A 27,107-nucleotide genomic window follows, 5' to 3' on the forward strand; every position below is an offset into this window, starting at 1 on the left:
TTTCTAGCATTTTTTGATATCACCCTTTTATAGTGTAATTAACACAAGAGATAATTTTCCATTGAAGTAAGAGAGCAGTGTTTGACTCCCATGGAAATCAGCAATGCATTTTTCTTGCTCTCATTTGAGAGTTGAGTAGGAAAAAGATGAGGGGTTGGTTACTACATTTTGGTCATTTTGTGTATATGTCAGGGAAAAGTTATTTGGTTGCAAGTAAGCTTTAAAAGATGGATTTGCATAAAGATTCTGTTTTGTATTAGTGACACATCTCATTATCTGCTTGAAGTATTACAAGAAGTTATTGGAGTACTTTTTTTGACTATTGCACATTCATAATTTACAACAGGAATCATAGTAAATATTTTCCACTTTGTTACTCTGTTTTGTAACTGCAATTCCATTATAGATTAAAAGCCATAATACAGTACGTAAATGAATCAGCATGACTGTGTCCTGATAAGACTTTATAGATTCTAAAATGTAATTTCCATGTAATTTTCACCTGTTGAAAATTTTAGTTTAGATTTCCCACTACCCCTGCCCATGATTAAAAAGGTAAAAGCCTTTCTAATTTCATGGGCTCAATGAAGAATGGTGGTGGTTGGGATTTGACTCATGGGCCATTGTTTGCTAGTCCCTAATTTAGAAGAGTATGTAACAATGTGGAAAATGTTTACCATCTGTTGAATTAAAGAATAGTTTATAAAAGAACATGTATGGTGTAGAGATAAATCTGGAAGAAGGGGTATCAAAGATATGTATATTGGCTGCCCAGTTACATTGTGCAGAAATTTAATTCTGCATGGTGTTCATTTGCATTTTTCAGTTTAAAACTGTTACAGTTTTTAAAAGTTACATCAGGAAAAGGTTATTGAAAACATGACCGAGGATCTGTGCAGTCCCAGTAGAATCCTATTGTTTAGTATTAGTGGACTAGATATGATCTATTTTCTTTACCCTCTGCTTCATTTTTAGCCAACAAGTCCCAAATTTGGAAAAGCTGACTCATACGAAAAACTGGAAAAGCTAGGGGAAGGATCGTATGCTACAGTGTACAAAGGGAGAAGCAAGTAAGTCCATCTGTTTTCGCATCTTCTCAACCTGAGATGTGTCTTGTCTGTGAACCCTAAATCATGGTGTGTCTGTTGTTTTCACTTAGTAGACTTTTCTCCTCTGAGGATTTAGAAATTTTGTTTTAGATTAAGGAAGTGTTGATGGCAGTGGATTTGTTTGTCCCTGCTAGCAGACAGATTTACAAATGTGTCCAATTCATCTTTTCTGTTTAACTTCTCCTCCTGAATTTGTTGTCTATCTCAGTGGGTTTGGAACTTTATAATGAGAATTAATTTCCAAGTGAATGATATGATTAATTTTTCCAGTAGGTTCAGTGTTAAGAATATGAGTTTTGATTTGGCAAAGACGGATGGAATGGCTGTTTTTGATGTCCTTTTAAATTGAGCTTTCGCTCCGTCTTTCAGGAATTAGGTAAAAGCTCTGCAGACCCCTCTCTTTCATTCCACTTGTTTGTGTTGGTGTCATGCTACATCTGTTTCCATTGAGAGCAAGAAGTCTGTCCCCTTTGGACCTCTTGGTGCCATGGCTGACTTGGGGTCCAGGCTCAGATTCCAACTCCCTAGACACAAGTCTGCCTATTGACTTCCCCGTCGACTTTCACCCTTAATAAATACAGGTGACTCTGGCCTTAATTAGTGGTGTGTAGTTTGTAGAAAACTTAGCACTGCTTCCAAAGTAATAGCAAGAGATATAAGGATGCTTTAGTTTTATCATTTGAACAAATGAACTGGAAAATAATGTGTTAGACCATATGTGTTATTGTCTATTTCATTATTATGTATTTTATTTTATTTTATTTTTTTTTTAATTTTTTTTCTTTTTATTGTATTGTTGTTGACAATCTTTACATAGTTAATTACAGTTAAAGGAAAAAGAAGGAAAAAAAAAAGGTTTACGGGGATAGGAAAGTGGGTAATGCTATTATGTCCATATTATTTCCATCACGTATCTGAGGTAAAGGGGGATATTGAGGGAGAAGCCCCACCCGGTTTCCCGCCCACCCTAAGTCCCGGATGTGGGGCATGCTCTGAGATATGTGCTCGAGTGGTGTTAATAGTTCTGCAGTTATGAATCGCTGCCAGTTTCGCTCGATGAGGTCGTCCACCAATTGATATGGTCCGTCATAAAGTCTCCGTTTGCTGCCAACATATAGCTGAGATGAATGATTGTCCTGTTCTGTCTTCTGTCTTTTCTTGGTTAGAGTTCTGAGTCCAGCAGTTCGATTGGGGAGATCTCCAAAGATACTTTGCGGTATTCCCAGATTAGTTTCTTGTATGTTCTAGCAAGCACAGGGCCCGGCACAGTCCATCACCCCCATCAGCTGGTGGTTGCAATTGCTGGGTTGGTTCTGTTTTCAGTCCCGAGTTGCACTGGAACCAATGGGTGTTGCAGTCCAGTCTGGTTCGGCCCTTACATCACCCAGTGGGAGCTGCAGCCTAGTAGGGGCGACCCACAATAACCCCCACCAAGCCCGCCCCCTACCCTGGTTTGCCAGTATGTGTAGCAGAAGGCCAGTCTGTCCCCCATCCCATTTGGCTCTGGTACTTGTCAATGGGTATTAGAGCTTAGTTCTATCTAACCAACTCAACCATCCAGCCCTCCCAGATGTTGTTGAGTGCCTCTCTATCTAGCCATCCCAGCCCCCGTCCTAGTTTTCATGCCCTCCCACGGGAATAGTGACCCAAGAAGGGGGAACCCACTTTTCCCTCCCAGGTCTCTCTGTCCCGGTTTATGCACTCTTTAGGTGGTCCTGTGATTTGACTCGACAGAATTAGTCCCCAGTGCCAGCTTCTGCCAGCTGATGCTGCGGCCCTGATCTTTTGGTTCATTGACCTGCTGCCTGGGAGGCTCCCTCCTGAACCCACAGTGCTGTGGGCGTGAAGCACTGTGCTTGCTAGTAACCATTATTATGTATTTTATTTGAAAGGCAGAGTCATGGAGTAGACACATACGCAGAGAAAGAGAGGAGTGAGGCGAGAGAGAGAAAGAGTTTTTCCATCAACTGGGTCACACCCAAGTGCCCATAAAGATAACAGTAGGGCTGAAGCTGAATCTAGGAGTCAGGAACTCAGTCTAGGAGTAACAGGGACCCAGTTAGCTGAGCCATCATGACTTCCTGCCTAGGTCTGCACTAACAGAAAGTTGGGAATTGAACCCTGATAATTCTGATAAGGAATGTGAGTATCCTTTTAGGTCAAAATGCCTTTTTCATGTGAATGCTTAAAAAAAATCGTTAGAGGAAGAGATTATTACCTGTGAAGAATAGGTGAACAAGAGAAGGAGATTTTCCAAACGCATAATTGGAAATCTTGACTGTGTGCTCATGGGGGTGGTATTTGGCCTCTTGGGAGTGTAGTCATACTTTTGCTTATCCAGGAGCAGGGAACCATTTATTGCCAGGACACATTTGAATATTTATAACATCATTCACAGGGCACGCAAATTATCAACTTAGAAATTGGCCTGCTACTGATTTATTGAATTTTGAAGGCTGCCTGTGATTGACCTGGCAAAGCCAGACCATATGGCTTTGTGGACTCAGTGTGGCCCATGGACCAGATGTTCCCTACCCTTTGTTTATGGTTTTTAATTTAGCAAGTTGAAAAATAATTCCTTATACAGGAAGATATTGAAGTAAGAAAATGAAGAAATGCTGAATGTCAAAGTTAACTTTGAGATCTGTAAATATTTTAAAAATTCATTTTATTTGAATAAAAAATCTATATGAATGGGAATTTACAATATGTGCTTAAAAAGGTGGCTATTAATAACTTGATCCTGTTGCCTGAGAAGTATGGAATGTCAGGGTAATTATCTAAAGCATAGGGCTGATTTTTAGAGGGGATTATGTCCTAAGTTCTTGTATTCTTTCCTAAACAAAATGATAGTATTCCATTGCATAAAATTCATTTTTACACTTATTAACACGATAACTATATTAAGCAGTTATTTTGTGCAAAATATGATGCACTCTTTCGGTTCATTTTCTCTTGTGCCCTGTAAGACAGGTCCTAATTCTGTCCTCTCCATTAGACTAGTCAGATGTCATGGAACCTAGGTCCACATCCACACAGGTGGTTAGTGTTACAGCTTCTTTCAGCTTATGTCTCTCCGGCCTGAAGCCATTCTTTCTGCTGTTACTCCATTCTTTTTCACAGTGCAAGGCCTTAGAAAGTCTGGGTCCTTGCTGAATATTACAGATGGTTCTGACATATGCTCTGACTTACTTCCATTGTGACTCAAACAGAAGCAAACACACTGTTTCGTTATAAGGAAACCAACCAAGCCCTTGGAAACGCCTGCCTGCAAAAGATGTGCTCTACTGATCACCAGCAATAAGTTAATAGCTCTATTAAATGTTTAACTTGAAGATTAATGTCAAAATTCTGGAGGCAGTTGAATAATTATCATGCTTGAATAAAAGAAAGATGTTCAAAGTACCCATGGCTGTGAAATGGATGCTCCCAGACAGTTGATAGTTTTCATTCCAGCAGGTTCTCAATTTATCTTGTCAGCATTTCCTGAACAGATTCAAGCCTGCTAGTCACATGTACTGTTTAATTTCCTCCAGCTGAAGGTGAAAGTCATTGCCCACTTACCTGTTTTGAGAAATGACAGGCGGCCTGGTTTGCTTGCTTTAAAGTGTCAAGGTCAGGCCAAAGAACAGGATTTGAGAGCTGTTGGTGTGGCAAGTCCCCAAAGTGCTGCACAACTGACAGAGATGGCTCAGTTTTGGTTAGTGTTGTTCCATTAACCCTCATGACTCCCCTGTGAGTGACGGCATCCCTGAACACATCTTCAGACATCACCTTCGGCATCCCCTCATGAGCAGCTCTCATTGTCTTGCAGTAAAGCTGCCTGGTTGGCATTGGTGGAGTTTGCTGAAATTTCCATGTATAGATATGCAGTGTCAAGTTTGGACTTTATTGTAATCCTCATTGTATCAGTTTCCTTGGGCTGACATAACAGTGCAAACTATGTGGCTTGAACAATAGTAGCTTACTGCCCTGTGGTTTCATAGGCCATAAGTCAATGGTCAGGGTGCCTGTTGAGGGAGCTAACTGGAGGACTGGGAGGGAGACTGTGTGGCAGTCCTCTCCCTAAGCTCCTGGAGGCTGTCGGCAGGCCCTGTCAGCCTCATCCTTGCTGGCTTGTGGATGCATCATCCCAGGTTGCCTTCATTTTCCCTTATGTGCACTTGTCTGTCCCCTCCCACATTCCCCTTGTGAGTGGGGCATCAGTTGTGTTGAATTAGGAACTATTCCAAAGACCCATGGTAACCTGATGATTGCTATAACACAAGATGTGCTTTCAAGTCAGATTATGTTCTGGTGTGCCAGCATTTAGAGCTCAGCATCTTTGTTTTTTTTTGGATGACGCAATCCGATGCATGACCTTTTAATTTCAAAACTCCCAAGTTCGACACAGCGTTTACAACAGCATTCTTGAAGCGGTGTATGTAAACTATGTTGGTTGCATAGTTTTTCTTTATATGCTATAAGCAAAGGGTATTCCACCTCTCAAGATTTTGTTATGAATAATGATTTTGGGGTAGTTGTAGTTAGTGGATTCTAATAGCTTCAAAAGGAAAAAGACATTTAAAAAAAATTACTCTTGAACTCTCCTAAGTTTTATTCCTAAGGAACACGCGCGTTGGAGAGAAGTTGGCAGAGATTGCGGCCCAGGTGCCTGCTCGATACTGAGCCTGCCGTTACAGGAGTGGCAAGCCTTGTCCATCTGCATCAGTGCACACTTGTACCCTTGTTTGTTCTGAAGAAGTGAATGTGAGGCTGTATGTAGCTGCTTTCAGTTTTCTCAGAGTTGGAGGAAAGCAACTTTATTTCTGCTGCATCCCTGCAGCTGGAATCCTGTCCTGGCTCAGCCTGCACCCTACAGATGGTCCTGAGCCCTGGCTGTTTTCTGCACATATCTTCAGTTTCTGTCGAGGTTCAAATGCCAGAGCCTGACTCCTAGGAGAGCTCACCAGAGAGAGGCCTGCCCACACTGGTTTGTGCCAGCTGTAAATTGTTATCTCAGAGGTCAGTAAGAACAGTGGAAGAATTTGCTCACTTTATGTAACATGAGATTTATGTGATTGAAAGTGCCAATCTTCTTTTAGTATTTCATTCTGCCAATTTGTGCTGAATAATTGAACTTGAATTAAATGACCTCATAAATTGAGGGACTAGCCAAACCAAGACTGATATATACTAAATACATGCCAAAGCGCTCTTCAAAAGACCCAGGAGAAATAGGGGGAGAAATGCTGTTAATTAAAACAAGCAGCGCCAGGAAGAAAGGCAGCAGCAGTCAACCACCTTTTCACAGTATGTGAGATTAATGGTGTGGCTCTTACGGCTCACCCTGGGGGTCAACTTCATTGAAACGCTATCAGGAGGAGTCTGAATAAATCTGAAGTTGGAAAACCCCAGATGGAAAACACTGGACTCCTGGTTCATTGCAGTTTCAATCTTAAGGGTGGATAACTGAACTGTCATGGGGAGGACCTCCAGTGTCCGGAGAAGTTACCTGCCCACAGAAAGGAACTTGGTACCATACCCAAGAGAAGTGAACCTGATCATGTTTAAGAATTCCACCAAGGGATGCTCCCAAGGACCACTTTCTGTTCCTCCTTAGTTTTGCTTCGATGTCGTTGAGATGTTAAGACTGTGGGCTAAAGCTTATATTTGCAGCTTCTTCAAAAATCAAACCTATAATCGTATCATTAGTGACAGGCTGTGAACATGTTACATACAGTTATAATTTGATGTGCAGCATACAACATTGCAGCATGTAATAGGGTAAGTGATTATTAAAAAGACTAGAATAGAGTGGTTTGTTGTATTGCATTTTCAGAACTATGTGCTTTGTGAAGAGCTGAAAATTGACCAAGTAGGATTCTTTTGCTCACCTGTCCAAGGAGAATAATAGCCCACCCTCCAAAAGCTGCTGGTTTTGTTGTTTAAACTCCATGGCTCACTCAAATTGCAGATCCAGCCTGACTTCCTCTGGAGGAGGAATGGACACATTGGAGTCTGGTTCATTGGTACAGCTGGTTTCATTTAGCTTGCAGCAGATAAACAAACACTGCCTAATCTCTGTGAGTGAAGTGACAGTGAGGTTATTGTTTAAGCAAGAAGCATGATTTCATTCATTAGGCTGAACTGTTCTGGAATATTGTTCCTATTAGGCAGTGTTTAAATAAGTGCATTGGCCTCTGTTAACCATTTTTATTGTCAGGATTCTTTGATCATTGGATTAGAATACCTTCAAAACAAGCAGGAGTGTTTGTTGTCTTCAGAACTGTGGTCATATATCGGCTATGCCTAGCTGGAAAAGATCCAGGCACTCTTTGAATCGTGGAGGAATTTTTGAAACAGTGGACATTTCCAGTTATTACAATGATTGAAACTGAATTTAAAGGAGCCGGGGAGCTTCCACCCATAGCTCAGTTCAGATGTTTTTTGATGAAGTCTAAGTGAAGGATGTGATGGTAAGGTTGTTTCAATTTGGAGACGTCATACTCATTCCTGAGTTGCTTTATTCTGGTTATTATTCTTTTAGTTTAGTAAAGGGGGCCAGGCAGAGATCATCTTATCTGTACCACTGGTATCCACAAGGGATTGTTTTAGTCTTCAGGACACATTTGATGATGTCTGGAGATATTTTTGGTTTTCACAGCCTGAAGAGTATAGATGGTGTTATTGGCATTCGGTAGGTACAGTAGAACGATTCTACAAATGAACGGATTCTTTTCTTGCCATAGAGAATTATTTGGTCCTGTCTATCAAATGTGCCAAAGTTGAGAAACCCAGGTTGTGTAAAGGAAAGGGGAACCATGAGAAAGAGGGGCAGGTTGTGTATGTGCTGTAGGAGTGAGTGAGCAGTACTGTTACTCTAGATGGATGGACAGTACAAGCCTTGTTGGGGAGCAGACAGTGATGCTTCAATGTAAGATGTCACCAAGCTGGCAAAAAATGATAGGGGATAAAGTTGTTTCCAGCTGAACTATGAGGTGAGAAAGAGTTTTGTTAACTTCTGTAAACTTGGAGATAAGTATGTGACTGAACGCATAGGATGATGCAGAGGAGGGGGTTGTGAGTTGAATTTTGAGAGGTTGGCAAGACCTTGAGAATTGCAGGAATGTTCTGTTTATTAATTGCAAATAAACTACCCAAAATCTTAGAAACTTAAAAGTACAAGTTACGATTTATTTTGCTCATGAATCTGCCATTAGGAAAGGGTTAGCAGAAAAACTTCATTGATGTTTCATGCAGTTTCATTTTTGTAGCTAATGGGATAAGCAGTTTAACGGGACCCCACTACCAAAATGCTTCCTTTACATGGCTTGCAAGTGGGTACTGGACTTCCACATCATTTGGACTTTGTAATAACACATTGATTAACTCTCAGAGGGAGTATTCCAAGTCATAGGAAGTGAGACTTCTGGGTTTAGCTCTAGTAAGCAAACAGCTTGAACTTATGACTTCTGTCTTTAGACAGAAAAGTTTGCAATAGGAAAAAGCAGTGGCTTTTCTTCCATCTGTCAGAAAACCAAGGTTAGAGATCAAACCGTAATTCTAGAGTTTAGTGAGCCAGAGGTGTCAAAATGTAACCAAGATATTTCCGGGAACACAAATGACTGCTCTAAGCTTATAGAGATATTTCAGTGGTGGTTTTGTTTGAATTGCTGTAAGCGAAGTATACAGATATGAGAATGAGAAATGCTGGGGCCCACAGAGAGATCTTCACACTGTCTTGCACTTTACTGCCAGGAACCCAGTGGGATCTCCAAGTGAAGATCCTGCACCATCTCTTAGGGACCTTGTGATGGGCAAGAAGAATTGCAGTGTAATACATACTGCATGTTGTAGCGTAACAAAACCTGTTCTCCAGGAAGAAGACTGCCAGAGCTTCGTCCTATCAGTAGAAAGGGAAGAATCGCGGCACAGCGTCATACCCGACGCAAAGGCGGGAGACACAGATCAGACCTGTCCGTGAGGCGTGTGAAGGAATTTGAGGCCAGGTTTCTAAACTTCATACAGTGTGGGTTTTGATCTAGTTGGAATTACATCTTTGCTGTCAATGTTGCTGAAGATTCTTTTAGTTGTCTTTTCTGAGCACTCATTCCTTTTTGGGATTTATCTAACGTTTTATGTATTTTCTGGAGAAGGGCAAAGATTCTGTCCGATTAAAGATGCTTTGTTTAGGGCATAGCATGATGGCCTAGTGGCTAAATCCTTGCCTTGCAACTGCTGGGATTCCATTTGGGTACCGGATTATGTTGGCTCCTCCAATTTCCATCTACTCCCTGTTTGTGGCCTGGGAAAGCAGTGGAGGATGGCCCAAAGCCTTGGGACCCCGCACCCACGTGGGAGACCAAAAAAAACCTCCTGGCTTTGGATCAGCTCAGCTCCAGCTGTTGTGGCCACTTTGGGAATAAACCGGTGGTCAGAAGATCTTTGTCTGTGTCTCTCCTCTCTGTATGTCTGCCTTCCCAATAAAAATAAATGATGCCCTATATAAAAGAGAACCGAATGTCCTGATTTTTTTTCTTTATGAGACAGTTCTGCTCTGTAGTTGTTGTCTTCATGTAACTATTAAGTAGTTTTTGTTTTTTTTGTATGTGTGTGTGTGTATGTGAATGAGTGTAGCATTTCCATTTTCGGTGATAAGTTTTTCACTCACTTTGATGATGTAATACTGTAGTCTAGAAATTTGGTAAAATGTTTTTCCCCAAAAATATAATGAAAACATCTTTTTGTGGAATTTGAGTGGTTGAAGATATTAATTTCAGTGACTCTGTGGGAGAAATTCTGAATAGTCTCCAATTTTCTTGGAATCTATGATGCAAATTTGCTCATTATCTTTTTGTGTTCTAGCATAGGTTAATAAACTTTGTGTGTAGACCAGGATAGGAAGATTAGACTTGCTGGTTTTTGTGGAATAGCAACTCAGCAGTCCAAAGTACGAATGATTCTACCCTACCCTTGCCTGTTCATAATATAGATGATAGGCTCAGAGCAGTTCAGGATAGCTGAAATACTGGAAATGTGAAACCAGAATTAATGAGTAAGCTGGGATTAGGTGAAATTAGCGTCATGAGGATTCAGAGCTAAAATCAAGGGGTTTCATTCAGATGTCACAGGTTATTTAGCAATAAATCATTTAAAAGTGTTTGAGGGGGGCCAAGTGCAGTAGCCTAGTGTCTAAAGTCCTTGCCTTCCATGCACCAGGATCCCATATGGGAACTGGTTTGTGTCCCTGCTGCCCCACTTCCCAGCCAGCTTTCTGCTTGTGGCCTGGGAAAGCAGTAGAGGACGGCCCAAAGACTTGCAACCCTGCACCTGCGTGGTAGATTTGGAAAAAGCTCCTGGCTCCTGGTTTAACATCAGCTCAGCTCTGCTTGTTGTGGCTATTGGGGGTGGATCAGCAGGTGAAAAATCTTTTTCCTTCTCTCTGTAAATCTGACTTTCCATAATTATAATAATAACAAAATCTTTTTAAGTGTTGAGGGTAGTTCAAAATAAGTTTATTATGGTGCAGAATTTTTTGAAAGCCATTCACAGTAGTTTCACAGTATACATTTTTTAAAAAATAAACTACTTTAGGATTACTTTTGCTGCAGTCCAATGTGTGATTGTATGGCAGACATTGTTGATGTTGGGATGATTTTGATAAATACAGGATCTTGGTAGTTCACGATGCAAAAGGAAGGCTTTGGGGCCACTGTTCATGACTCTGTATATGGGAGTGCCTATTACAGTCCAATTGCTCTGCCTCTGCTACTGTTCACTGTATCAGTGAATGCAAATGTGCCCTTGAAAGCAACAAGAGATATCTCATGTGTTTGAGCCCCTGGCATCCATGTGGGAGACTCAGAGGGAACTCCAAGTCTGTGACTTTGGCCTGGCCCAAATCTGGTTGTTGTACCCATTTGGGAGGTGTGTGTGTGTGTGTGTGTGTGTGTGTGTGTGTGTGTGTGTGTGTTCCCTCCTTTCCTCCCTCCATCCTTCTATCCCTCCTTTCTTCTCTCTCCCTTTCAAACAAGTAAATTTAGAGAGAGAGAGAGAGAGAGAGAGAGAGAGAGAGAGAGAGAGAGAGAGGGCTTTGGCAAAAGGATAGTTCTTGCTTTGATTCTTTCTTTAATGTGCTTGGTTTTCAGAGACGTTCAACCTCAGGCTCTTGTTTGCTGCTCTGGAGAGAGTGCCCTCTGCTTTTGTGGGTAAAATCTGCAATGGGAATGATGATACAAACACATTGTTTTTGATTCAGCAAAATGTTCAGCATAAAAAAAAAATCTCAGGACATTAAAAAAAAAGAAATAACTTTAAACGTCTCAGGCCTGAGACATTTTTCATGCTTAATGGTTGCTTCCTTAGCAAATGTTCTTTCTTGCTTTCCGAGTTCAGAGGAAATAGACATACATTTCCCCCATTTAAGCAAGTTATTTGAGAAATTCAAAAGATAATCCCTCTCTAGTTCGGAATGATCTCTTTGGGGTTAGTGTATTTTTAACTCTCTGTGTTTTGGGGATTTAAATCAATGATCCTGCAGATCTGCAAGCACTGTCTGAGCTGAGAGAAAATTGTAAACATCAGGCACTGGTTAATAGTTGAAAGACCTATTGTAACCCAACAGAGAATAAGAGACAAGTTGTTCCTAATTGGCCTGGTGAGTGATTCAAAAGAATGAATTCCAAAACAGCTTAGCAGGCAGCCCAGGTTCTGATAGACACACAAGCCCCAGAGGAAGCAGAGGAGGGACCAGAGGCTTCTGTGGTGTGTCTGGTTAGACCTCTTAGGAAAAAGAGGAGGGAGACAGAGGTATTGAGAAACTAAATAAGTAATGTTGCAAACAAGGCCTGCTGGGATCCCAAAGGAAGCTGAATTCCTAATGAGAAAGTGATGAGCTAGGTTAAACTGAGTGGCAGGCTTTTTTTTCCCCCCTTCCTCTTGGGAAAGTTTTCAGTGCTTAAGCTCTAGGGACTTGTGGGCACCTGGGACTATGCCCAACATAAAGCATAGAGGATTATTAAATAAAAAAGAGGACATGTCTGTAACTGAACAGCTGGAAAAGCAAAGAAGAAACATGCCTGGTAGAGGTAATGAGAACAGAGAAGGAAAAAACATACAGTGTGAATGGTGCTGTCAAACATCTACAAAAGCAAATCATACTCATCTTGAAAATTATCTGCATTTAGAAACCTGGTAGGGATAGAGCCTTCATTGCTTTAGTGGAAGAAAGAAGGGGAAGTGAAAAAAAAATAGCAGGTGAAATAAAAGGTACCCTTTGAAGAGCTAATGGAAGGGCAGACCAAGAAGAAAAGGCGAGAAATGCCGTTTTGTTTTAGATTTAGATTAAATGGTGAGCACTGACATGTATATGGAATATGACAAAGGAGTCAGTAAAGAGAGAGAATGATGCAGGAAGCACTTGTAAATCTACAATAGCTGTACCATTTAGGAATACATATTTTACAAAGGATTTAGTTGTCATTGGTTAAGTAAAATCAAAGTTTACAGAAGAGAAAATATCCAGGTTACAGTGAGCATGGCGTATTTACATAGGGCATTATGTTTACTCTTGGGTGTAACCACTGAATGGGACGAAAGCACACCCCATCTGGCTATCTCAATGTGCACGATAAGTAAGTAGCTCAGTCCACACTGAGTAGTAACATCTCTCTGTCTATATAATGGGTGTAGGCATCTCTCTCCAGGACTCAATTTTCTCTTCAATATTTCTGATCTCTTGCTCTGTTTAGAAACAACTGGCATGTTGACATTTTATGCCCACTCTTTACCACTTGCTGGTGTCAGATCTTTGAAATGTTGTTGCTTATGAACTCTGACGAGTACCCTTTTCTAACAGAAGCAGAGGCTAACCGATGCAGACATCATACAACTTAAGGCAGTAGGTATTTCAAAAAAGAGAAAATAATGGAAAAGAATCATTTACCACCTCAGAGGATCTCATACATTTTATTCCATTTTATTTCTGTAGCCCAAATCTGTTTCACCATGCAAGAAAACAGCTTAGTTTCCAAACATTTATCATGCTATTTGCTAGAAATAGAAAAAAGAATCCTCTCTTTGGAAAAACTATCCCAGGGGAACACAAGAAATCTTTTTTCCAAGTTAGAGCATCTGTCTTCCTTAAAGGGCAGTGTTTGATAATTAAGCTGTAGTAACTGTTTTTAAAATTATTATTATTACTATAGAAAATTTCAGAGCATTCCATTTTGTGATGATTGCAGTGTTGGCCGTTTCCCAGACCGCTGGTCCGTGTTAGTTCATCATGAGTGGTCCCCTCTCCTGAGAGCCACGCCCCTGGTCCAGTACTTCCTGCTGTAGCAGGGGCAGAAGACTTGAATCGCTAGCTCTCCTGTCTGGCGACCTCCGACAGCAGGTCTTGAAAAGGCTTCACATCACCTTGCATGTTGCCTGGCACCTGCAGCCGCTGTTGCTGCCTGTCCTGCCTGATGCTCTCTGCTCTGGCAGCTTCATGGAGGCTTCTCAGCTTCGAGGGCACGCCACAACGAGGTACCACCCGGAGGCACACCCCTAAGGTGTTTTCCTGATGCAGATATTTGAGGAACTCTGTTGTCTCTGTCACTTGAGCTTTACTCCATCGTCCCAGTTACTTCCTTTCCCTTTCTTGTTCTGATGTATTCATGTGAACATCTGATATACTGATTTTTGTTGTCAAATCATTTAGAAATTAAACCTGTGAGAAAAATGATCCCTCTTAAATGCCTTCTCTCTCTTTTCATGTTCTCTTAAAATTCAGATTACAAATTTGAATTTCCTAGATCACTCATTGCTTTCTCTTCCTGACCCGCTTTTCCTCACTAATGCTAGCTGTGATTAAAAAAAAAAAAAATCAGTCAAATTTTTGTGAATCTTCTCACTTGATACTCTTTGCCTTTGTAATTTGGAGTCATGAAATAAATATTATCACCGTAAACTTTATTTTTTCTCACCCATAAAGATGGATTAAAATAGAATTGATTTTATATACATAGAATATACATAACCAAGTATTTTAAAATATTTAATTATTTCACATGTGGTACATGTTCAGTAAATATTAATGGTTAGTTATTTATTTTCTCTAATAATCCCCAAAAAGATTAGAAATAAGATAATTTCCCCCATTTTGTTGTTGAAGAAACAGACTCAGGTAATTTGCCTACCGTCGCACAGGGTAAATGGAAGAGTCCGAATTCAGACCCTGTCACCTGCCAGTCCGATGTCGTAGCCGGGGAGGAGGTTGAAATCTGTCATTCTGATATCTGAATGCCCCCTAGCTTGCATTGGTATTTGTTCTGTTTAGAACACAAGCCAGTTTCTTGCATGATCTTCCTAGCTCCCTTACACACAAACGTGATTTCTCTTCAGCCACTAATCATGCCATCCGCCGCTCTTAGGCAATGCCACAGTGATATCATAACCGTTTTCTGCCCTTCCTTGATTCATGTGATTTGTGTGTTCTGTTTATTGGGTTCCTGCATGAAATAGAGCACCTTCTGTTGCAAAGATTTATTTTGGATAAAATTTTCTATTTTGTTGTTACCTTTCTTGTAGACTCCAGGCTAGTATTTGATGGCAGCATTTTTGTTACTACCCTTTTGTTCATTGCCATACAAATATATGGCCAGCATAACTCTTGCCTCCCCAGCACCCTTAGAACATTTTTTATGTCTCACAAATAATAGAGGACCTAAAATGTGTAGTAAGATTGATTGCTTCAGGAAACAAATTTCTTTTTCAAAAAGAATTTTTTTTTTTGTAAACCAGGAACTCACCCTCATCTAGAGTATGTCCGTGGCTCTTGTAGTGAGTGCAGCCAAATAGTCCATGTGAAATTAAAGAGTGAGTCTGTGCATTTGTATCCTTTGAAACTCTTGCCAAAGTCTCGTCATCTCAGTTCTCATTTTTAGTCACTTTGTTGTGTATTTGTGTGTAGAAATGTCTGTCTATATTGTTTGTGTACACTTGACACAAGCTGTCAGATAAAGCTTCTTTAAAGTATTCATCATTTTGTTGAACCAGATTCCCAGTTAAATTCTGTGCTGGAGTTTTGTTTCTATTTGCTGTTATGGATGACTCCTGGTGGCTTCCAAACTGCTCCAGTTGCAGAGATGTAAACTGAGCAAATATTCAATTGCTTGTGAGTTTTTGTTGCCCCTAGAACCAATAACTTCCTTCTGCTGACTGTTTTCAATCTAAGTGAAAAGCCTACTAAATTGCTGTTCATATTGGCAATTACATGGATTGACAAAGCAGACATGTAGGAAGGCACAATTTCTTAGTTTCACAAATTGTTCTGTGACCAGAAAGAGCTTATGTAACCTAGTTTTCAAGCGTGTTTACTTTTTCAGTCCCTGTTTGAGATAGCTAACTGCGCTTCCTCACTCCTGGAGGCTTCATTACACTGTGTGAAAGGACATTTAGCTGTAGAAGAAGGCATATAGCACTGACGCTCCTCAGATTGGCTAAATTGTGTTGTATCACGTGAAAGGAAATTAGATTTCTTATTAGAAGTTGGATTTGTAGCTGAAGCTTAATGTCACTGAATAGATTTTTGTTTGAAAGTATGGCAGTTTTACTCGATTCTTAGAGTTAAACCCAGCAAAGCAGATTTTTCCTTTGGAATAGACTGCTAACGTTCGATGACAGCAAAGCCGTATCTGATTGCTTAGAAAGCATTGGAAGCAGGTTAGTTGGAGTCAACAAGTGGTGCACTCAGATTTCTTTGTCATTACATGAAAGTTTTGCTGCCAAATGTTTTTTATTATGTAGATTTAATTACAACAATGGAATTTTATAAATTTATGCACTTTTTAGAAGGTTTCATTTATTTTAGGAATATATGCCTATTATGGTCTGTTTCCATCTGTTCTTATGAGGCAGTTTTAGTAGATTTAATACCCTTATTTAAATAACCTTTCTTGATTAGAATTAAAATGTATACTTAACTTCCTCAGAAGTACATTATGTTAATGTTAGCTTTTACTTCACTGGTTCTTTTTCCTGTTCTTTTGAATTTCCATCCTAAATAAATCAGTAATAAGATTGTTGGTGTCCTGTCAGACCCAATGTTGAGTTACTTTTTGAGGCCAATTTTCTAACAGAACCAGCGCCCAGGTTTCTTTTGATCTTGCCTTGCCTTTTGTCCAGTTGTCTTCCCTATTTCTATTCTTGATTTTACATATTTTTGCTTCTCTATCCCTTAATCTTTATGATAGATCCCACCATATATAGGTACCTTACCTTTTTTTGTTTTTGTAATGCCTGCCCCCTGCCTTATCCTCAAGGCTTACCTGAAGTCCCAGTCATACAAGGACATTTTTCTAGCTTCCAAAAAACACCAGCCATCTTCCTAACCAGGTTCCTATAAACTGTCATCTCTAATAGGCCTTTATGTTGGCCTCTACTTTTGATAGATAGGAATATGTAGCTTAGAATCTTGTCAACTCATTTTACAGAGAATCCCACTCCCGCTCTTAATAAATGACCACACTGCTTGCCCTTATGCCCAGTGACCAAATATAACAATTCAACAGGATGTCTCCAAGAGGCGTAAAATATATGCACATGTTGAAAAATTTACCTCTGAATATGGTAACTTTTATAAATGAAGCAATAGTATAAGTGTAAAAATGTATACATAGTATATATAATATAAATAATACTGTGACAAATAGTATTATAAATAATATAAATAGCATAAATGTATGGATAAAACACCCTTCTGCTGTGGTTCATGCTTTTACTTATTACTGCTCCACAGGGAGTTATGAAGTCTGATCTCCAAGATTGAGTTGTGAATATAACATTTCTACTTGGTAATTTAGAACAAATTATTCAGCCACCATGATCTCTTTCTTTATAAAGTGAGGATATTGGTATCTATCACACAGAAGTGTAATGAGAATTAAATGAGACATTGTAAATGAAGTCCTTGGCCTGAGGCTTGTAACATCTTAGGTATTTGAACATCAGTGTCATTTCTGACATAAAGATTACTGTCTTAATCTTAAACTTACTGTGTAAAACCAGTTCAATCAGCATGATTTGTACTCCAATCCCATTACTGAGTTTTAGAAGTTAGTAAAGGACTTTCTTTAATCTGCTCTTTGGTAATGTAGGAATTAATACATCCTCTGATTTTCAACATGTGTATGTAGATTTGTTTTTTTCCAGCCTTATGTTTAATTGAATCATTTTTTACTCTGACACCTTGTGTGCCTAAAACAATCCATTTTTAAGTGACACACCTATTTTTAGAACAGTTTGTGAGGCTTAAGTGATTCATGATACCATATGGCCTTGTTCTCTAATCCTTTTTATCATTAAAGCCTCATATCAAAATAAATAAATTAGACTTTGCTTGATTTTGTTTCTTAAATTTTAAAATATTTAATTAATTTTCCTATGATTTTAAGAGTAATGCATTTTTAATAGCAAAATTAATAATCACTCATGACCCTCTTACTTTAATGAAGTCTTCTTCATGGGCCTTGCAGGCAAACTGAACCAAAACAAATAAAAACCAAACCCAAACCCAAATACTGGCTTGCTATTATAGTTCTAATGTAAACTCGAGTGTGTGTGTGTGTGTGTGTGTGTGTGTGTGTGTACATGTGCTTTGATCTTTTTTAGGTACCAAACCCTGAATATCCCTGCCTTGCTGTCTCCTCCAGGGCTGCTTTAACTGTTTGATCCTGCTGCTCCAAGCTCTAGTTAATTTAATGCAGCTGTTTTTGAAAAAGATAGCAAGCTGTCCATGGTTAACACTCCTTGGCCCTGAGTATTTGGGGACTTTCGAGGCTTGTGGTACATCAGTGACGTACTGATACGGGGACATGGGTGCATCCTATGTATCTTGTTTGGAGATGCTCTTTCCCCGTGAGAGTGGAAACTTCTTTATAAAGATATTGAGCATTAAGTGTCCACCAGAAGGTTTGTGCCTCTAGTAGGGAAGTGGGAATGCCATGCTTACAACACACCTCTGAACTGGGAAACTTGACTTCTTTATAAAGATGTTGAGCATTAAGTGTCCACCAGAAGGTTTGTGCCTCTGGTAGAGAAGTGGGATGCCATGCTTACAACACACCTCTGAACTGGGAAACTGTTGAGTATGCATCTTCATCTCCTTCTTTCTTCATTGTGACCATGAACCAAATGTTAGGTTCCTGACAAAGACAATTATGAATAAATAGATTTGTTGTTGAGTTTTAGATATAGTATGAGATATGGTATGTGAACATGAACCAGAATAATGCCATGCAAGGTTGGGAGAAAATGATCATACCATCAAGAGGCAGAGCTGTTTCTGTTTTGCTGCTTTGAAACATTTTCTCTGCGGGGGAAACGTTACTGAAGATAACAATCTAGTTGAAGTGGCAGCTTGACCTCAGAAGGAGGAAATTTGATTTCTGTAAAAATGTAAAACGCAGCCTTTGCGGAGACCGCAGTAGTGTGTGTGCCCAGACAGGAGTCTAGAGAGAGGGAGTAAGGGAAGCAGAAGGGGAAGAAACAGCGCCCCCCCCCCCTTGTGTTGCCTGTTTGGTTGTTTGCTCATCCTGTCATCTGTTTGTTCTTTTCAGTTTCACAGCATTTCAAATCACACAATGTGTGCAAAAAATTGGTCTTTAGAAACACTTTCTGAAAAGCTTCATTTAATTTTTAAAAATGTTTTTCATCTACTTGAAAGCAGAGAGCAAATGAGAGAAGGTGAGAGGAGAGAAGAGGGCGAGAGAGCCTCCCTCTGCAGATTTTCTTCCTGAATGCTCACAACAGCCGGAACTGTGCCAGGCTGAATCCAGGAGGCTGGGGCCCCATCAGGGCCTCCCACAAAGCTGGCAGGGGGCACAAGTGCTTGAGCCGTTACCTGAAAGGCACTTTAGCAGCAAACTCTATTAAAAGTGAAGGTGCTAAGACTAGAACCAGCTCCTCAGTATATACGGAGAGGCAGGCACTCCAAATAGCAGCTTAGCCACTCTGTGTTACAACACACCTTACATCTCTTTTATGAGGTGTCCCATCTCATCAAATCAAAGTTGCCCATCTGTAATGGTTTAGAAATAAGGACAGCTCACTGCCTTTCCGTAACAGGGATGTCCTGGGCTTGTTGTTGAGGCTTGGCTTTTCCTTGATGTGTCAGCAATTCCTGCATTCCTCGTCTTTGATACTGTTGCCTTATTTCTCTTTGGAAAGCTGTTGTCTGTCATGCATGTTTCTTACTATCCTATCTTCTCTGACAGTTGATGAGCTCTTCTAGAGCTGTATTTGTGCTATTTCTTGCTCTACTGGAATATTTCCTAGTATCTAAGTGATACTTCCTTTAGGGCCCTGACAAGTATGCATGGCCTTAAAACTGCAGTAGATTGGTGTATCAGAATGGGTGATGAAAGTCTCACAAAACTAAAGATGCCAATGTTAGACCACATAAGCACAGAACAGCTCTGTGAGACAGGGAGAAAAGCATTGAAAGCCTAGGATGTGCTTGCGTTTGAAATTCACACCCAGAAGAAGCCTCTCAGGTGGCAGGTGGCAGAAAACAAATGCACCTGCTCACCTTCTGTTTTGCCCGCGTCATCGCTCTGAGGAGAGTTGGCTTCAGGCACCAATGCACAGAACGGACACAGAAGTGAAGTCAGGGGTCAGAAGGCTTGGGATGGCACACTGAACAATGGCTGTCTGAGGAGTTTATCTTATTTTGTTTTTATGGGAAAGGCAAATCTACAGAGAAAAGGAGAGCTACAGCAGAAGATCTTCCATCTGCTGGTTTACTCCCCAAATGACTACAACTGCCAGAGTTGATCCAGTCTGAAGCCAGGAGCCTGGAGAGTCTTTCAGATCTCTCGCATGGGTACAGGGTCCCAAGGACTTGAGTCATCCTCGTATGCTTTCCCAGAGCACAAGCATGGAACTGAAAGGGAAGTGGAGCAGCCAGGACACGAACCAGCGTCCATTTGGGATGCTGACACTTGTAGCTGGCAGATTAGGCAGTTGAGCCATTGCACTAGCCACAAGAGTTTGCTTTAAGACATGCATGTTGGTTTTACAGATTTTAAAAGAAAGATTTATTTATTTTGAATGGAAAGTAGGATTTACAGAGCAAAGGAGAGACAAAGATCTCTCTGCTGGTTCACTCCCCTGTGTGGCCACAATGGCCAGAGCTGAACTGATCTGAAGCCAGAAATCAGGAGCTTCTTTGGGGCCTCCCACACAGTGCAAGGGTCCCAAAGCTTTGGGCCGTCCTCTGCTGCTTTCCCAGGCCACAAGCAGGGAGCTGGATGGGAAGTGGAGCAGCTGGGATACAAACTGGTGTACATATGGGATCTCGGCACGTGAAAGGCGAGAACTTTAGCTACTAGGCTACTGCACTGGGTCCTGATTTACAGAATTTGAAACAAATCTATGGTTCTGGTGGTCCATCACTTAAGATTGTCTTTGAGAAACTTTGAGAAAATTGGATGGGCTGTAGTAATCTTGAAGTGTTCACACATTCATAGAAGATAATGAATTCCGTGAATCAGAATGCGGAACAATTGATGACCTAGTTTTCTCCCTTGTATCCTTCTCCTTCCCACTTCCTTTTATGGAAATGTCATTTAGAAGATTTCTGAGGCTTGGAAACCAAAATGGCAGTTATAAGCTCATAAAAATGTACTTAAAGAACTTTCCTTTCCTTTTCTATAGATCATATTGTCCAGTGGACTGCTAGTGTTAGCCGTCTGCCTGTGGAACACTGGGATTTACTCCCAGCCATGTTCTCCTGGATGCCACAGTGGTAGGGAATTGAGTGATGCTGCTTGTGGTGCTTTCAGGTGGACCGAGTGGGAGGGTTTCAAGCAGATGCGCACCTGGTAAGGGCGTTGGCTCATTACACATCACTCAATCTTAACTGCTTGAAGTAGATTGCTGGGCACATTCCAGTAGTGCAGAGAAACCAGTATAGCCTTTTAGAGCAGAATGGCCAAGGCCTGACTGACAATGGTTGTGGAGAACAGGAACTGACTAGGAAGAGTGTTGAAGTGAAGAAACAAAGATGGAGTAGAGAGACGGAGAAGGCAGTTGATCAAGCCTGGTCCACCGAAGATGAAAGGTAGCGAGGGAGATGGCGTCAGAGGGCACGGCCTTGAAGCCCTGTTGGGGGTCCTCGTTTGTTCCTGGGATGAGGACTTGGAGGAGAGTGGGCTGCTGATACCTGTCACAAAGACGATTGGACTGGAGAACAGAGATGCGTGAACATTTGTTGGCTGCCACTGAGTTGAGTTTTCTCATGCACCATATTCCTGAAGCCATATTGAAGACCTGAATGACAGGGCTGGTGGTGTGCTTGTGATTCAGCTCCCCGCTGAAGTGCCTGGGAAAGCAGCGGAAGATGGCCCAGGTTCTTTGGCCCTTGCGTCAACATGGCATAGCTGGAAGAAGCTCCTGTCTTCAGACCAGCCCACCTTCATCCATTGTTGCCAGCTGGACTGAAGTGGAGCAACTGATTCTTGAACTGGCACATGTATGTGATGCCCATACTGCAGACACCAGCTTCCCCATAGGCCACAGCCCTGGTTCCAATATTGATTTTTTTGTTCCAAACACAGACTCACACTCTGTCAGTTAATATTTGTTGAATGGGGAATGGGTCTTTAAATCTTCATTGAGCTTTCTTGTTGAAGAAAGCTTCCTTTTTGTGGACTTAACCTGAAGAGAAGAGTTGGGTTTGCAGGAAACAGATTTTTCCAGGAAGAAAATAATTGGGTTGTTGCAGAGGAGTCTGAGCTCCACTGAATTCGTGGAGGGATGAGTCTCCCTGAGCTGCTGAAGGGACACGGAGGTTACTGGGGATCGCACATCAACAAGACTAAAATCCTTCAGTGACAGATTTTATTTTTAGAAAGGTATAGAGTTGGCTGGTTTAAAATTGTTGACGTGTAGGTTCCCACTTTTCTCCTGTGAACATCATATATCATTCTAATTTTATGTTTCAAAGTCTGATTAGGTTTTATGTTTGATAAAACATCGATAATGAAGAATTATGCTTTGGTAGCAATTGTTTTCGTAATGATTGTTGACTGAATTTTCTCTTTTCTCAAAGCAAATACTTTTTATACTTTTAGTTTCTTCACACTTTTAGTTACGTCTCAATAAATAGTCATCACATTAATTTTTGTGAATTTTTGAACTTCTGTTAACACTAGTATTAATCTTTCTGTTTTTTATGAAAATGAGGACAATGCTGGAAGTTTCATTTGAAGTACTAACTCAGCTTTGTGGAATAAAGGATAGTAGACTGGATATTCCAAAGTAGCAAAGATTAAATGAGACTGTGATGACATCTCATTCACACATGAATAAAAGGAATGGTGATGACAACAGCAAACCCATGACTATTTTGTTGAAGTTTTCATTTTTAAAACGTGTATGTAATGCAATGTGTTCAGCATTTTTAATTTTTTATGTTCAGCATTTTAACTAGCTTTTAAAAGAAAATTAGTAAATATAATACAATATAATTTCTCCAATATTTTTTAATAACTTTCCTAACAGTTTATAAGTTCAGACCAAAATGTTGTCCTTGATGTATTCTCATTTTCCCCTTTTGCTCGCTCTGGAGTGTCCACATTTGCTTTTGTTACCTCTATACCAGAACAATGAGGAGACAGAAGCATTGTATATTCCTGTACCTGATATTATTTTCTGTATTAGTTTCTCTTGAGACAAAATCATAATGGAAGAGAGAGGCAGAACATATTAAATTTCCCAAAGTATATTACATTTCTTTTAGGTATATTGCTTTAATTTCCTTTATATCCTCTAGACATAATTTCTTCAAGGTTTTAGCACATAGATACTATTTTCAGAGATGACCTAGATAATATTTGTAATTTTGTTTTATTGTACTAAGTTATCCTATTAATTTGAGGTAACTAATGGAATAGAATCCTGTTAGACCATCCTCTGAGAATTGCTTTTCCGAAAGGAAATTCTCTTTTTTGAGACTGGAAAATATACCTTGAGCTATGTGGAGATTCTTCATTTATAGATTTTACACAACATTAAATGTGCAAAAGGAAAGGATACATTTTCTTTTCCCTCTGAACTTGTAGAACTTGGGTCCTTCTCACAAGATCCTTTTATATCTGTAAATTTGGGGCACCCAGAATCGTGCACAGAATTCCTGAAATTGGCAGGTATTGGGGTTTATTACAATAATTCATGTTGCTGAAAGGCTAGACTATTGTAATGAAATTAGAGAAGACAGTGGGTGGGAGGAGAGTTGAGGTGGGTGGAAGGGAAACCTTTGAGCCTACGGAACTGCATCATGAAAAATTAAAATTAAAAATGTATAATGTTACAATACTAAAAGCAAAGAATACATTGAAATCCAATCCTCCTGCAGCGTGACTCTGCCCAGCCACCCCTTGTTCCCATGTGTCTGTGCATGTAGCTCTTCCCCAGGCCGCACAATGAGGGCTTGTCCAGTTGATGGGCAGACTGGAGCTGTGAGTGACCCATCCTTGGACCTGAAGTGTGCCTCGCCATGTGGTCAAGCTGCAGAGGTCAGTTGTTGGAAATGAGAGATAAGAAAGAAGTTTTGAAATAAAACATCTCTCTACCTAGCTTAGAGCAATACTACAGGTGTATTTGGCAGTACTTTCTGTAGAACATTCTGTGGTAATATTAACAGAATTTAAAACATTTTTCCCACCATGCTGTTCACCTGAATTAATGTCTCAACTGGCAATCAAGCCTGATTGCCTGCTATTCATTAGATTTTCATTTAATTAATAAGACTTGTTAAAGAGGAATCTTCAATGTTTTCCTGTAAACAGCTCTAATTTATTGATTCTACTTGAATTTTTTAATTATTTTAAGTTATTTCAATCAATGCTTGATTTGTGTGTTTTGAACCTTCATAAAATAGCTTGAAACCTGCAAGATAATTAGAAGACACAATGTCATCTTTTTCATAGGCTAACAGATATGTTCTTCTGATATCGTTAAAAGCTGAAATTTTACAAGCAAGTCTTTCAGCTGGAATTTCAATATTCAGACAATTCCAATTGAATAAGCATGAGAAGCATTACATTAGAAAATTTCATTATATTGTTTGTTTCCAAAGATGCTATTTCCCAAAGTGGAGGAAGCACCTGCCTTTAAAACTGAGAAATTCAGCAGTTGGTTAGTGTCTAGACAAGTAGAGAAAAACTAATTATGAGCTGAAAAGTCACAGTGACTCTTAGGTTAAAGAGCAATTTGATAATCAATATGATTCGTAATGGGGAACCAATGAAGCAATTTAAAAAGAGAGAGGTACTGAGTATTGGTGTGTGCTGAGTTGATTAATTAAGAATGCTGCATGTTTTGAAGCATGTCTGTTGCATCCAAAAAAGATCAATGAACAAAACATTGTCTAAATTCTAAAATTTCAAGAAAATGAGCGCTTTTGTATTTGTATGTGTTTTAAAAAGCCAACACTGTTAACCTGGAAAAGAAAAATGAGTATTTATACCAAACATGAAATAGGATACTGAAGGTTCTATGAAATCTTTGTCCTCCTGAGATTGTTAGGAGCAATCATTTTGATGCTTCATTGGACTAATTTGAATATACAAGGTGGAAAACGTCAAGCGGTTCATGATGTTAATGTTTCATAAAACATTTTTGAGAACCTGATGCATACCAGAAAATGTCTGATTATTGGGCATTGGTCAGTTAAGAAAACAGGGGAAAAAATCCTTCAGTTCTAGAGCATACAGTATACTTTAATCATCAGGAAAATTTTAGCATCACATGATATAATATAAAACCTTATTAACTGTTACGACTATCAAAAAACACTTGGAAGGTCAATTCAGGAGGCGTTCTGGATCAGAATTCCCTAAGTCTGGGTCTTGTTCTTTTATGTAGGTGTCATGGAAAATTTCTTAAGATTTTTTTTTTCATCAGAAAAATAACACAAATATCTGAGATTGCTGGGGGTTCAGTTTTAGTTGTTTTTAAAGAGTGAACGTTGACAGTTTGTTTCCAGTGTGTTCTAGGGCGGTACTTTCATGGCCTGAGAGCATTTTAACTATATCAATCCTCAGGTGCACCAGGCCTCCAGATTCCAGAATTGAGTCCACAGTTCATGCCAAGTAAATGCTCTCAATGGAAGCAAAAGCTTTGTGAGAAGAAGGTGTGTTTTATGGGTGAAGGGAAGATATCTGCAAATGAAGGGAACATTACACCAGTTCCTGGCTGCAGTCACTGCCTCCCTGGGGAGTGAGTGATGAGCTCGGCTGGGTTGAGACAAATCATGCAGATGTCAGCACTGACTAGATTCCAGCCCCAGCCCTGCCAGAGACCTCCCCTAGGCCTAAAGGCTCAAGAGAAGCACACAGGGGCTGTCTGCAGCTGAACCCCACGCAGAGTCATTTCCTAACTGCAGCTGGGCACCTAGGACACACACAGGATTGAAAAAACCAAGGTAATGCACACAGGAGAGGAGGCTGTAGAGCAAAAACATCACAGGCTTGTCCTTCCAGCCGAAAGCCAAGGAATGATAAATACTCCTTGGCTTGAGGAGATGGAGTGGTGGCATTGCTGCGAAACCTGACATGTAGTTGCCCCTACTCCACTTCTATAATGAAAACAGTGTATTTCAGCAATTAATTACATGAGAAATGCTGCTTGGATGGTGGACTGTGGTCTGTTACTTGGCGTTTGGGCTTTGTATCTGTGGCAATGATTTGAACAAAATCAGATCAATTAGGTGTAGTGTTTTAAAAAGAGAAATAAAATTTTTAAAATTTGAGATTCATTCACTGGGTTCTGTAGGTCACTTCAGTTCTCCTTGCTGATTATAAAACCTTCCAGATCCCCAAACATAGGTGCAGGAGCCCAAGCACTTGGACTGTCGTCCACGGCTTTTCCCGGACCATTAGCAGGGAGCTGGATTGAAAGTGGGGTAGATGAGACTTGGACAGCATCCAGATGGGATGCTGACATCAGACAGAGGCTAGAATGGCTATGCCACAACTCTAGCCCCTGTGTTTTTGCTTGTTCATTTTTTTTTAATGCTAACACAGCCTTGCAATCTGCTTTCTGTGAGATTTCCTTGTATACTTGAAAGTTTGCATGTGTAAAAATACGTATGAACGATGGTAAGTGGTGACCCCAGAGGAAGTGAGCTGATTGGCGAAAGGGGCCCTGGCAGTAGATTTACTTTTCAGCAATTGCATTCTTATATCTTTGGCATTTTTAATAGGTGGTATTTTAAAAACCTGTTTTCACTAACAAAGTATCCTGGTAAAGGTACAGCAGAGAGCATTCCAACAGAAGATACTCAGACGATCCTGTCTTTGTAGATTGACAGAACTGCCTGGATAAAAAGCTGTATCCATAGTGCAATCTTACTTTTAATTAAAGCCGACACACATTTAGAACATGCCTGAAAGAACCATCTGTTTTGAATAGGTCTTGTGCAATCCTGTAATAGTATATTCATAACTTATTTTTGATGATATACATAATGTGAAACACACAAAACACGATTTTAGGAGACTCACAGAGAAAATAGGATAAAAGGAACAGGTGGGTGTGTTGGGTTGGGGGAAGAAGTCTCAGCATCAAGTCTGCCCCTGGGGAGTGAATGACCTCAACTAACGATGGAAGATGAAGACATTTCAGCCATAGAAACAGAGCTGGAGCTAATACAGATACAAAGGAACAGAATTATTTCGACTGCTTGATTTTTAATTGCGAATAATTGTCAGGCATGGTGATTTTGTTAAGCACTGGTTTCATTCTGGAAGAAGCACAGAGAATCACAAAAATAAACCCTTTGATTGAGTCTTAGCCTTTGGAAGTGTGAACACTTAGAATGTGAATATTACGATGATGATATAGACTCCCCAGCCTCACTGAAATAGTCTTGCTGTGCAGTGTAATTGAGTCACTGACATTTTCATTGCCAATGTGTACAAAGTATAAACTGGAAGGAAGACAAATAAGGCTGTAACAGGCACACACATA

General features: G+C 40.2%; 1 protein-coding gene across 2 annotated transcripts in view; it reads left to right on the top strand.

The window, feature by feature from the left end:
• CDK14 (cyclin dependent kinase 14) overlaps window positions 1–27,107 on the top strand; it is a 455,945-nt gene that overhangs the window by 134,513 nt on the left and 294,325 nt on the right. For both annotated transcript variants that reach the window (XM_058678236.1, XM_058678237.1), the window contains exon 4: window positions 976–1,070. In XM_058678236.1, the coding sequence (XP_058534219.1) occupies window positions 976–1,070 (95 nt within the window). The remainder of the gene's footprint in view (window positions 1–975; window positions 1,071–27,107) is intronic.

The sequence above is a fragment of the Ochotona princeps genome, chromosome 20, assembly GCF_030435755.1.
Source record: "Ochotona princeps isolate mOchPri1 chromosome 20, mOchPri1.hap1, whole genome shotgun sequence".
Lineage (NCBI taxonomy): Eukaryota > Metazoa > Chordata > Mammalia > Lagomorpha > Ochotonidae > Ochotona > Ochotona princeps.